At 36.6% G+C, this 14439-nt stretch overlaps 1 protein-coding gene across 1 annotated transcript in view; it reads right to left on the bottom strand.

Moving 5' to 3' along the window:
* The window catches only part of FSIP2 (fibrous sheath interacting protein 2), a 137133-nt gene extending 124394 nt beyond the window's left edge, over positions 1-12739 (bottom strand). Inside the window, exons 1-7 of the mRNA XM_049712187.1 lie at positions 12641-12739; positions 12195-12320; positions 8615-8776; positions 7834-7923; positions 6437-6576; positions 5211-5352; positions 4622-4732 (exon numbers count right to left, since the gene is read on the bottom strand). Of these exons, the coding sequence (XP_049568144.1) occupies positions 4622-4732; positions 5211-5352; positions 6437-6576; positions 7834-7923; positions 8615-8776; positions 12195-12320; positions 12641-12739 (870 nt within the window). The remainder of the gene's footprint in view (positions 1-4621; positions 4733-5210; positions 5353-6436; positions 6577-7833; positions 7924-8614; positions 8777-12194; positions 12321-12640) is intronic.
* Between the last annotated feature and the right edge of the window lie 1700 nt (positions 12740-14439).

Raw genomic sequence — 14439 nt, 5'->3', positions numbered from 1 at the left:
TTAAAATGACCATATTACCCAAGGCAATATACAGATTCAATGTAATCCCTAACCCTAACCAATGGCATTTTTTAGAACTAGAACAAATAATTCTAAAATTGGTATGAAAACACAAAAGACCCTGAAGAACCAAAACAATCTTGAGAAAGATGACCAAAATCATGGTCCCTGATTTCAAAGTATACTACAGAGCTACAGTTCAAAGCAGTATGGAGCTGGCACCAAAGCAGACACATATATCACTGGAACAGAAGAGAGCCCAGAAATAAACCCACACATACATGGTCAATTAATCTACAATAAAGGAGGCATGAATATAAAACAGGGAAAAGACAGCTTCTTCAATTAATGGTGCTGGGAAAACTGGACAGCTACAGGGAAAGGATCAAATTGATTTACTTTCTCATACCATATACAAAAACAAATTCAAAATTGGATTAAAGACTTAAATGTAAGACCCCAAACCAATAAACTCCTAGGGGAAAACAGGTAGTATGCTCTTTGACATCGATGTTAGCATTATTATTATTACTTTGATCTGTCTCCTCAGGCAAGAAAAACAAAAGCAAAAATAAACAAATGGGATTCCAACAAACTAAAACGTTTTCGGACATGTAGACTATTGGCAAAACAAAAGGCAGCTTACTGAATAGGAGAAGATATTTGCAAACAATACACCCAATAAAGGGTTAATATCCAAAATACACAATGGAATCTTACGACTCATCAAAAAAAACAAACAAAAAAAACAAGCCAACTTAAAAATGGTCAGAGGACTTGCTCAACATGACTAATCTTCAGGGAAATGCAAATCAAAATCACAATGAGTTACCACCTCACCCCTGCCAGAACGGCTATCATTAAAAAGACAACTAATAACAAATGGTGAGAATGTGGAGAAAAGGCAACCCTCAAGGCACTGTTGATAGGATTGTAAATTATTAGATGGTAGCAGCCACTACGGAAAACAGTATGGAAACTCCTCAAAAAATTAAAATTAGAGCTACCATACGACCCAGGAATTTCACCTCTGGGTATTTAACCAAAGGAAATACAAACACTAATACAAAAGATACCTGCACCCCAGTGTTCACTGCAGCATTATTAACGGTAGCCAAGATATGGAAGCAACCTAAGTGTCCATCCATAGCCAAATGGATAAAGAAGATGTGGTCACACACACAATGGAATATTACTCAGCCATTAAAAATGAAATCTTGCCATTTGTGACAATGTGGATGAAGTAGAGGATATTACAGCTAAGTGAAATAAGTCAGAGTAAGACAAATACTGCATATCACGTGTAGCATCTAAAAAATAAAACGAACAACAACAACAAAATAAAACAGATTCAGATACAGAGAAGAAACAGGTGGTTTCCAGAAGGGAGGGGGTGGAAAGTGGGTGAAATAGATGTAGGGGATTAAGAGGTGCAAACCTCAAGTTATATAATAAATGAATCACAAGGACAAAATATATAGCATAGGGAATATGGTCAATAATATCATAATAACTTTGTATAAGGATAGAGGATTACTAGACTTATTGTGGTGATCATTTTATAATGTATGCAAATGTCAAATCATTATGTAATACACCTGAAACTAACATAATATTGTACACTGACTATATTTCAATTTAAAAGTTACAAAATGAAAAGCATATCAGTGAAGCCTGGTACAGTGTCAAGCAGGCTATTATGTCTGTAGAGAGGCAAGATAGGACAAAAAAAAATTGATAATAATATCCATTATAATTGCTTCTATTCTACATAATACTGGAGGTTCTAGTCAGTGCAGTCAGGCAAGAAAAGAAAATAAGAAGGCATCCATGTTCAGTGAGAAGTTAAACTACTTTTATTTCTAGCAACATGATCATGTAGAATATCGATTGGTACATAGAATAAAACAACTAGAACTAAAAAGTGTTTTTATCAATACAAGATACGAAATGAATATTAAAAATTGTTTTTCTATATCCTAACCTCAATTGGAATTTGAAATTAAAAATACAAACTACAATAGCATAAATCATGAAATACATAGGGCAAAGAGCAGAAAAGGAGTAAATTTAGACTAATACAAATGATTTTTGACAAAGAAGCTAAGACAGATCTCTTTAAAGTTTTTGACAACCCTGTAACTTAAGCACATAAATTGGAGTAAAAATAGATATCAAATCTTAAAGCAAAAAAATAAATATATTAAGAAAAATATACAAATGAATTGAAAACCTCTCATATTAAAACATGATTCAAAAACGACAATTTAGAATAGCTGCATTGGAAATATCAATAATTCAAATAGCTCTGCCATTAAGATGCCTCAGGTAGCCTGTGGTGTTACCATACCTACCATCAGTGGTCATGTTTAATGGACACTCCCAGTGCCATAATTTGATCCACTGCACTAGATGTCACTAAAATTGGCCAAGACTCCTTGAAAAGCAAATGTAATCATGCAAAAATTAAGAGGAAACCTAGGGCACGTTGTTGCTACATGTAAAAGAGTGAAATTAGAACATTCTCTAACATGGTACACAAAAATAAACTCAAAATGTATCAAAGACCTAAATGTAAGTTCGTACATTATAAAACTCTTAGGGGAAATCATAGGCAGAACACTCTTTGACATAAATTGCAGCAATATCTTTTTGATCCACCTCCTAGAATAATGAAAATAAAAACAAAAATAAACAAATGGGACCTAATTAAACGCTTCTGCACAGCAAAGGAAACCATAAATAAAATGAATAGACAAACCTCATAATGGGAGAAAATATTTGCAGATGAAGTGACTGACAAGGGATTAACCTCCAAAATATACAAACAGTTCATTCAGTTCTATGTCAAAACAAAGAAACAACCCAATCAAAAAATAGGCAGAAGATCTAAATAGACATTTCTCCAAAGAAGACATATATATGGCCAAAAAGCACATGAAAAGATGCTCAACATCACTAATTATCAGAGAAATGCAAATCAAAACTACAATGAGATATGACCTCACACTGGTCAGAATGGCCAACAAAAAGTCTACAAACAATAAATGCTGGAGAACAGAACTATGATTCTATTTTTGATCCAGCAATCCAATATGATCCAGTAATCCCCCTCCTGGACACATATCCAGAGAAAACTATAATCTAAAAGAATACATGCACCCCAGTGTGCACTGCAGCACTATTTACAGTAGACAAAACAGGGAAGCAACCTAAACATCCATCGACAGAGGAATGGATAAAGAAGATGTGGTACATATATACAATAGAATATTACTCTGCCATAAAAAATGAAATAATGCCATTTGCAGCAACATGGATGGACCTAGAGATTATCATACTAAGTCAGAAAGAGAAAGACAAATATCATGAGATATAACTCATACGTGGAATCTAATTTAAAAAAATAAGAAACAAATGAACTTATTTACAAAACAGAAACAGACCTACAGATATCGAAAACAAACTTATGGGTAACCAAAGGGGAAACGTGGTGGGGGAAGGGATAAATGAGAAGCTTGGGATGAATACACACACACTACTATATATAGGATAGATAACCAACAAGGACTTACTGTATAGCACAGGGTACTCTACTCAATATTCTGTGATAACCTATATGAGAAAAGAATCTAAAAAAGAATGAATATAGGTACATGTATAACTGAATCACTTTGCTGTACACCTGAAAACTAACAATGTTGTAAATCAACTATACTCCAATAAAAAAGTGGTGAAAAATTAAATACTAGAAAATAATAATTATAGTAAATTAGAATAAGCTGAGCTTGCCATATGGGTAATGAGTCCCTGATAATACTTAAAGGTACATGTATGAAGGGTAGAATAAAAGATTACCAACATATTTCAATTTCCAATATTTAAAAAATTATATAGCAGTAGATAGCAGTATGACCAAATTATGTAAATCTTACACTTACATATTGGTTTCTCAACAACATACTACCTAAAATAATCATTTAGATTAGATTATTTTAGGTTAATACTTATTGACATGAAGAGTTGTCAATGTTATTTTGTTAAATGAAAAAGCAGTCTACAAAACAGCCTATAAGGAACAATAACATGTATTTATTGCAATATATAAATATTCATAGACATATTATGCAATGTATGTGTATGTAGTTGTGTGTGTATATATACCAATAAATAGGGTGGTGCTGGGATTACAAATGAATTTTCTTTCTCTTTATACTGATTTATACTCTGAATCATAAAATATTACATATTATTTAAGGTTCAAAACAGTTACTCTAAAAAAATTAACTGGTGGGGAAAAATTGAGAACTTTCTCCAAGAAATTCTGATTCTAAGAAAAACAATCAGTTATGTCATTGTTTTCTATAGGAATTACAAGTGTAGTTTATGGTGTGAGATAAAGTCAAAAGTAGTTATATCAAAAAACAGAGAAGTACTTTTTATATTATAGTTGCAATATGACCAAAATATAGCAAAAATTTTTATAACTTTCAGTTCTGTGTAATACAAATCATTTGGGGTAACTATTCTATCGTCTCACAAAGTGAACTACATTCAAAAATCAAAACTATCAAAAGTTTGTCCTCAAACAGCCCCAATTAGAGGTTAAAGCTCACCCTACCTTTCTGTCACTCTCTTCTCTGTTTTTACGCCGTTGTTCCTCTATCCTAGCTTCTCTTTTAGCATCTTCTCCGATCCTTGTTAGAAGTAACATCTCTTTTGACTTCCATTCCTAAAGAGCACGATGTTACTGTATTCAGGATGTATTCACAATAAACCAACAAGCAAGTTAGAACAAGTCAAGAGCCTAACAGAAATCAGGTCAAGCGTAACTGAAGTCATACATTGGCTTTAGAATGCGCTTCCTTCACTGCACTCCTATTAGGAATGCAGGGATGGTTATTTTTAACTAAAGCTAAATTTAAAATTTTTGCCTCTCCACACTGAGGGCTATAGGAGAGTTAAACAGTATCTAGTAACTTTCACCATCATCACTTTAAGAGCAGATATTAGCTCATATATGTAGTTTGTGGTGTCATCCTCATTTTATGTAACAACATGCATACCATAGCTGTGAACAAAGATCAATGTGGGTAAAATGCTTAGACTTGAAATGACTTCAAGAAGTATGATGGACAGCTCAAATTATTTACAAATGAAATAACTGTACACAATTTTTCTCTCAATATTTTAAATTTGTTGTCTCTCACCTCTTCAATTTTTCTACGAAGATCAAGTTTTCTTCTTGTGTGTTCTCGCTGTTGTCTTTCTTCTCTATCCATCCGTATTAGGCGTTGTTCTTCTGCTGTGCGCTCAAGATGTTCTAATTCCCTACTTATCGTACCCAAATATCTAAGTAAAAATGCAAATGTAAGTGAAGGTGAATTGAGAGTTTTCCTTATTATGGCATCATCTGCTTTGATATTCCCAAACTACCTCCTTTCTTGCTTTTTATTTCTTGAGCTACAGGAATTTTACTGTTTTTCTATCAGCTCTGTTCATGGACTTTAACCCAGCCTGACCCATGAACTCACCATATTTTATTCATTATACAGATCTCCCTACTATATATAAGAATCTGTTGTTATGGCCAAGACAATGATAAAATGTGGAGCAGACTGATTAAAAACATTTTGTACAGTACATATTCACAATAGACTTAGGAATATGAGTTTGCAAAGAAGACTGAAATAACTGAAACACTAACTTCAAATCTGGAAAAATTCAGATTTGAATTTCCTTAGAAAGATGTGTGTTGAGCCCCCTTGTAATTTATAAGGCCTTGAACAAATCTTCCATCTATAGTCTGGGTCTCTGGTATGTCAATCTGTATTATGGAACTACCATGGAACATAAAATCAGGTAATGCAGCTTAATTTCTCACCTTAATGGAGGAGGAGGAAAGAACTATAGTAAGAAATGGTCTTGACCATGTAAAGGTAATGATTGAATGTAAGTAGATAATATCTAAAGAGCTTGCAGGGTTTTTTTTTGAGATAATGCATGTTTAGATTAGTATTAAAGTTATACCAAACTCCTTTATTGACTTTGCATTAATTTCCTCAAACTTAATGCTGTCAGAGCTTAAAGAAGACCCATAAAAAACTATTATTAGAGGCATGTGCTAAAGATACTTTCCCACCATCTCCTACTATAGGAAGGATTTTGGATTTGATTAATTCTTCAGTTATCAGCTTGGATTACCTCTTGAACTCCCAGAAACTCTATCTTCTCTAGTAGAAACTCATCTTTAGCCTTGGCACCCAAGTTTCCAATTCCTGTACTTCTTGATCTCCCTTCCTCTCCATACTGAAAGAGTGGAGTTAAATAGCATCCAGTACTTTAAAAAATTTCCTACCTTCAATTATTTGTAGTATTTTCCAACTTATTTGGGTCCACATTATATATATAAAATATGCATTAACTTCAATCTCACCTGTGCCTTATTAATCGTTCCTGGTCCTTAATAGATGGGGTGCCCTCCTGTAACAACCAATTTTGGAACTGTGCAACATCAGAACGTCCACGTATTTGATTGTCTTCCTGTAGTTTACTTACTTGTTTTGCAAGTATTTTCTATTAAGAAAAAGTGTGTATCATATATATGTATATGTGTGTATATATATATATATAAATTTTTTTAAACATTTCCCAGAAAACTGTCATTTGATATGTCTTTTCATATTTAGCGTTTAGTAAAATTCCCATACTTTGTAAATAACTAATATTGTTTAACTGTATTTAAATCTTTTTTAAAAAAGATTTTTTCGATGTGGACCATTTTTAAAGTCTTTACTGAATTTGTTACAATATTGTTTTTGTTTTTTGTTTTTAGTTTTTTGGCCCTGAGGCATGTGGGATCCTAGCTCCTGGACCAGGGATTGAACCCACACCCCCTGCATTGGAAGGTGAAGTCTTAACCACTGGACTGCCAGGGAAGTCCCTAACTGCATTTAAATCTATTTTGAATCCACTGCAGACATGGACAACTGAACCAAAGTAAAGATTTCTCTCTCTGAAAATAAAAGATAAATATTTCAGCTTATTTTTCTACCCATTCTGAAGAAATTTTAAAAAATGGAAGAAGTGGAGGAGAAACTGTAGGCACAGAGGAGGAAATGGGGGGAAATATAGAACACTTAAAAGTACTGGGGAGTAATCCTCATTTCTATACAACTCTCTTGACCTTACAACATAAACTTGTAAAAGTACATATATGAGCACCTTTCTCATTTTTACCCAACTCTCTTGACTCTAACGCCTGAATTCACTCACGCAGGCACACATGTGCACACACTCTCACATGAACTTTGAGTGAAAATGTGAAAGGAAGTCACTAACTTTACCCACTCACTCTATACCAATCATTCCAGTTCACCTTTAAGGACATTTTTTACTGTATGAACACAGCTACATGTGTGTGGGTACAAACATATAGTGTACATGTTCTTTGAGTCACATTTAGGATGTTATAACTATTCATACTGTTCCTCTCCTGTTACTTAAGCTGTTTTGGTTTCCAGCTTAAGAATCTTGCTACTACAATGGACTCTTCCCATTGGTCCCAGCTCACGTAGAAGGGACACATCTGAGTAGCAATTTAATTACTAAATTTTGTCAGCTACCACTGGCATATTAATAGATGATTTGGTCCCTTTCCTTCTCTTGGCACAAAATAGGAACCTCAAAATATTATTTACTACTGCTCTAAATTTTTACTTGGAAAAATTAAGTTATCAAAATTCAAAGTAAAATATTATAAGAAAATACTTTGTATACAAATCTTTCCTCCAAACTCTATGTAAAAAAAACAAATTTAAGTATTTAACTTACTTGTTCTCTTATATAGTTTCTTTCAAAGTCTAATTTTAAACTGGTAAGATATTGCCTGTACTTATTCAATTCCCTCAAGGTACATACAATCTAAAAAAAAATACACAAAACAAGAATAACAACAAAAATATATAAATACAAATATTTTAAAATCAAAGCAATTACTTTCCAGAGCAAAAATAACATTTTGATATCGAGTAATAAATTGCTAACAATTTTGTAAGTAATATCTCTCTAAAATTGTTAATCAATAGGAAACTGCTATCCAAGTAACATTACTTTATTAATATGACTTATGCCATGATAAGGAATTGAGTACACACAATTGGAGCTATTAAAAAATACCAACGTAATAATGTTCAACCCCAATAAGAATAGAGTCTATCAGGACTCTATCGGGCTGATTTTGCTAGATTCTTATTTTGTCTAAAGTTTTTAAAAAGTGTATGGGACATAATCCTTGACAAGCATACATGCCATCAGAAACAGAGAAAGAGGACTATGATACAGTTGGGAAAATTATTTGTATATCCTCAAATTATTTGGTAATCATCTTTTGATATAACAAAGAAAAAACGTAAATGAGGAAGTAGTTTCACTTAGAAAACAACCGCTGTCTGACTTCCTTTGATCCAAATACTGAATAATTTATGGACTTTTCCATTAAGTATCTCTTATGACAAAGTTAAAGGTGATACAGGTCACCCAGTGAGGTACAGAAGCAAGCTTATACCAAGTCTTGGAGGTTTTCAATGATTAAAAGAAATTATCTTCAACTCACTCTATTATTGCTGGTGATGTAGCCACCTTTCTTTAATCTCCTCAAGATGTCTTTACGGTTATGGTAGGCTCTTAAATGTGGATCATGGAGACTTTTATATTGGTTTTCCAAAAGTCGACAATAAGGATCAGTCAGGTTAAAACCATAAGAAGGTCGGAAAAGCTGCAAACATGGATTTAAACATAAATTAATGAATTTTACTTTTAATATCAACCTATTAAAATACCAGATTGTTCACTGAAAATAAAGTATGCAAGAAGAATGTGAAGTGGGGAAAAACCAGCAATAGAAGAATTTGGAATGGGCAATGTTAATTTCTTATCCCTACCTCTTTTCTTCACTGACCTGAATTATTCTAAAAATCCACCCTCACTCAATTAATCCACCCCCCTACCCCAATCTCCATCAGCTCCTGACCCAAAGCTAGAAAACGGAGGAGGAAAGGAAAAGAAAGGGAATAGGATAAAATTTCTTTTTAATGTATAAAACTAATACTAAGATTCTCCCTTTTCTTCCTCCCTCTTCCAGATCAAGGCACTGCATTAGAAGGATAAAGGGATAATATCAATTATCATGATTATATCTCAATAATCTGAAAATGAAGGAAAACAGAAAATCTTTCACAAAAATTCATTGAAACAACTCTGACAAAAAATAGAAGTAAAACTCAGATGTTAAAGATGATGAATTAAAGAGTTACTGTATTTTCAGTTCTTATCTAATACAAGAAACCCAATGATTTCTGAGCACTACAGTCAGGAAAAAATTCAAGGTCTATATTATACAGTTCAACATATTGAAGAACCAATTATAAAGGATATTGATAGGGATTGAGGTTTCTCCATATGTGTAAAGACCAAATACAACCTTATGAAGTAGTCATTAACATATAAAAGAAGGAAAATATCAGCTAATAGTCATAATGCTATATCTGTTACTTTAGAGGAAGCAGATGAATTATTTAATCTCATCTGTAAGTTAAAACATTACAGAGTGAGGGGGTTTAAAATTTGCGGGGGGGATGTGAGTACTTAGTCCATTTTTCAAAAATTTTTCAATAGCAGGATGGTGATAATGGGCAATGGGAGAACCTCTGAAAGGGAAAAAGTAGAGGATGGAAGCAGGTGTGGAAGTCACCCGAATGTTGTCTTTGCATCCTATCTTTGTGCTTTCCTTTAGGTTTTCTTGGCCAGAACAACAGAAATTTTAGTCTAAAGTGATGTCAAAGCAGGAATTGCCTCAAGTGAAAGGCAGTTGGGAGATGTGGCAAACCTGAGAGCACGTGCCCTGTCTGCAGGCATCTAATTCAATTTATATGACCCCACACATTGTGCATCAATCCAGAACTGTCTGGAGGTACCAATTTGTGCTCAGTCTGTGTTCTGTCTGGCGGTAGCCACCTCAGTCAGATTCCGAACACTAAGGAGCCTGGGTTGGGACCCTAAAAAGAACTCCCTCAAGGTAAGTATGAGGATTCTTCTTATGTGGACAAAAGGGGAGACTGGGGAACCTGATAGGATGCTAGTGTTCCTTATCCATTTAAAAGCTTCCTGGTAAGTTTCTGACCACTTGCTTAATACCAGACTTTAATCTCTTCCAAGCGGTCTAAGTTGTAAAGTAGAATTCCCTAATTACCAAAGCTTCCCTGAGAAGGCAAGAAAAAAAAAAGGGAATTCTATAGGGCAATGTCTTAAATTCAGTGAGACCAGATAAAAAGTTCATATCTTTCTTGTAAGGGAAATAGTCAAAAATCATGAGTCAAGGAGTGGATTGTTTCTTTTAGATGTTGATGTTTAGCTGTCAACTTCTTTTAGATGTTGAATTTTAGCTTTGATGGCCTATGTTTCTCAAAACCAGCCCTGGACTAGTGACCTGTAAACAAACACCTTTCCTATTGGGTTGCCCCAAAAGTTCGTTCGGGTTTTTCAGTAACATCTTACCGAAAAACCTGAATGAACTTTTTGGGCAACCCAATACAAACCCATTTATTAGTGTCAGGGTAACCCATCTGTTGTCAATTAAAATAATTGGAAAGAAACAACTAAAAGTGTAAATATAAAACACTACTTCATTGAGGAGATTGATATCCTTCTTTTTCTTTCAGTACAAAGTCAGTCTTCAGGGAAATTGGGCCTAATTATGATTAAATGAAGAGTCTGGGGGAAAATGAATGTAATAAAGAACAGAGAACATCTTTTTAAAAAGTAGTTGACAAGTGAATTATTATTTGACAGAGAAAATGGTAATATAGCAAACAATATTTGAGGAAGCAGACAGAAGACAGGGCTAAGTTTACATAATAAAAAGGAGTGATATAGGTTTCAAGCATGCTTTAGGAAAGCTGGTTTGTGTGTATATGACTTAGTCAAATTGTGTGAGGTTGGCATATTTTTAGTTAACTTGCTGTATTCTAGTAGAAGAGACTTTTTTTAAAAAAGGGAAGTTATGTATTTTCCATAAACAAAATTTACTTTAAGAAATCATGTTTATTAGGCAAGTATCAAATATGAAGGGCCCCTACTCATTTCTGATGACATCATAAATACTAGATGAGTAAGGGGGTAACTCAGAATTCTTCCTTGTAGAATTTTTTGCAATATGGATCAAAGCAACTGCTCAAAAAGAATGTATTGAACCTCCTTTAGTGTTAAGTACTGAATCAAGGAATGGGGAGGTTTGAGAGAGGGGGTCACACTGAGGACTAAAAACATGAAAGAGTTTGAGGGCAGTATACACTATAACCCAGTAAGATTTAAATTATAAAATTATAGTGTTGAGTAAAATTATACAAACCAAGGGCAATGCAAATTATAAGGAAATATAAGCTAATTGGGGGGCTGTAATGGTTGAGAAGGAATCTTGAAAGATGGTCCAAATTCACAGTTGGGGAGAAGAGCAAAGGGTATGCCAGGTTTGGGAGGCAAGGTGAACAAAGTCACAGAAGTATTAACATGGTCTGTGTGAGTAGGTATAAAAGACCTCAACTAGAAAAAGCAGAGGTTGTGCACTGGAGAAAGGACTGGATAGGGAGGCTGGGGCAAATCATGGAGTCTCCTCAGGGAGACAGAGCCTTGTTTTCCTAAAGTCAGGTTAAAGGACTAAACACTTTAATTCATTTCAACTCTACTTTTTTTCACACTTTGTGTGTGAAACAGAATTCAGCTCAAAACAAAGAGAGGTGTTCTGTAATGAGAATTCTGTCCAAGCTATTATTGGTTAAAATCATAACATATAATTAAATGCCAGCCAGTACAGATAACCTTCCACCATTCGACCAAACATTTCTAAGTGAATTAAATCTCAATAAATAGGTATAAGTGAAGTGTTATTATAAAGTTCATTTATGGAATCATATTAAGACAGAACTAAGAATCTAAACTTTCTAGCCCATGATTCTGTCCAAATCATACTAGATGAAGTTGCTTGGTACGCATCCTAAACAATACCTTAGGATAGGATAGGTACGCAACATTAGTGCAAATTCCCTCAATGCACTTCGCCTGATGTAGCTAGCGCCTGAATTTAACAGCAGTCGAAAAGGATAAAGAAACCAACGTAAGCCAATTAAACATCACTTTACCTTTTCACTTAATTTCGTGGTATAGTATAAAGGGTTGCTTCCTGGGATCACAGGCAGCTTCACCCCAAGAGGCAGATCCAGTAGTTGAGCCGCTCCGATCCCCGGAAAGTGGGTTTTGTGCGCGACCTGTCAGGTACAATTGGAGAGTTTTGTCTTTCCTTTAGGTATGTTAGTTTAACTCCAACCTAAGGAACGGAAGGGTCCAGCCCTGCCAGACAGCCGGAAAGACCTCCGCTTCCGGGTTACCAGCTCCCTCCCACCGCGCCAGTTGGGGCCAGTGCCGCCCAAGCCCTGCCATCTGCCGCGGCGCACGAGGGCGCCAGAAGCTGGACGGTTACGGTCCACAGGGATCGCACGTGACCGTCCGCGGCACCGCCCCACCACCGCGCCCAGCAGGCCTGAGGCCTGGTAGAGGACAAGGACGACCGGTCTTCGCTGACACTCACGTTTCCGCACTGCTGGCTGTCCGCGGCCACGCCGCTGGCGGCCGTCTTGGTAGCGGCGACATTGGCAGCCTTGGAGCAGGCGCTGAGGTACAACTCCATAGCCGGCCTGGGCCCCTCTGCGCCTCTGCCGCCCTCCCCTCTCGCTTCCCCTCGCACCCCTTTCCCGTCGTTGTCCCTCAGTCCCCACCGGGCCGGAATGGCCGGTACCCCGAGTTCCGGCTGCCCACCCTCGCGGCGTCACAGGCTCCGAATGTGCGGGCGCAGCAACAGCAGTGCCCTCCGCGAGGGCCGGTCCCTTGCGCCGGAGGCCTGGGCGCCTCAGAGCTGGGGAAATCGGTACTAGGGGCTTGGTCCCAGCGCGCCAAGGTCGAAATATCTTTTCTCTTTGAACCCTACAGCCCTCAGTCAAACCAACTCAGAATCAAAATGTATAAAGCTTTGCTGGCGTGCCAGCTGGCTAATTTCTCCTGGCCTCCGAGAAGGTTTGGTTCCATGCAGAAAACAAACAAAAAAGAGTGACTGTGCAGCCCATTCTAGGGCCAGAGGCCTGGCTTTCTACATGCCCCGCCCCCCCCGCCCCCCTTGCAGACTTGACCATACCACATCCCCAGGTTCCCATAACCTCGCCCCACCCCACTCCAGGTCCCACAGGACGTACCGTCCTCCGACCCCCCTCTAGTCTTCCTCTTTCATTTATAGCTCTCTTCTCTCTCTCTCCCAATCCCTCCTCACCAACTCTCCACCTCTCTTGCTCTTCTCCTATATGCCTCTTTCTCCTCTCAACCATCCAGCCAAAATTTATCAAGTGCCTGACACCTTTGGGCCAGTCATCTGAGCTGGGTACTAAAGGATACAGTGATGAGAAAAAAAATATGGTCCCTTTCTTCAAGGAGCTAACTAGACTGTGAGTACTTTGAGGGCAGAGACTGTATCTGATGTCAGGAATTTGGACTTAGTCTCTTAGATTCCTTGGCACACTCTTATCCTCTTACTTTGGGGTCATTAGTAATAATACCTACCATTTATTGAGAATTTGCTAACTCCAGATTCTGTGCTAAACACTCTCTACATTAACCTTTATAACAGCCTTGTCAAGAAATACCTCATTTTTTTCAAAGATTAAAGAAGAATAACAATCACTATTAAATAGTGGCCCCAGAGGCAGTTTCTTAAATCCGTACACTGTACTTTTACATCTGCTCTATTTGTTTTAATGCCATGCAGTTGCTTAGGACTCCTAAATTTGAACGGATGTCTCACAATCATCTCAAATTTAATATATTCAAATCTCAACCGACACCTTCCACCATAGAACAAAACAAAGACCCTATTCTTCCTGCATTTCCCATCTCAGTGACAGTGTCAGTATCTACCCAAACCAGAAGGTGAGAAATTCTAGATACTTCCCCTTCTGAGCCTGCTGATTCAAGACTGACTGTGTCTTTGCTGTGCTGTTTCCTCTGCCTGACAGCCCTTTGCACTTCATTGCTTGGCTAATTGCAATCAGCCTTTAAGACTGCTTAAGTATTCTCTCCTCTAGGAAGCCTTTCTGACATTTCTAAGCTTTTTCAAATTATCTTCCTCTGTGCTTCCCTCTGTTTTAGCACTTTTCCCAATACATCAAAAATGTCTCTTTACCTGTCACTCTCCCTTTAATAGAATGGAAACTCCTTGAAAGCAGGTATTTGCTTATTCAATTTTATATGTACAGTACTTGGCATAGTACCTAGCAAGCATTTAGTGAGTCCTAAGTATATTTTTGTTGCTACATACTAATGATGGCCCTACCCACACAATAG

Source organism: Orcinus orca, chromosome 7 (genome assembly GCF_937001465.1).
Source record: "Orcinus orca chromosome 7, mOrcOrc1.1, whole genome shotgun sequence".
Classification (NCBI taxonomy): domain Eukaryota; kingdom Metazoa; phylum Chordata; class Mammalia; order Artiodactyla; family Delphinidae; genus Orcinus; species Orcinus orca.
The sequence above is the reverse complement of the archived record's forward strand: the minus strand, read 5'-3'. Positions and strand labels throughout refer to the sequence as shown.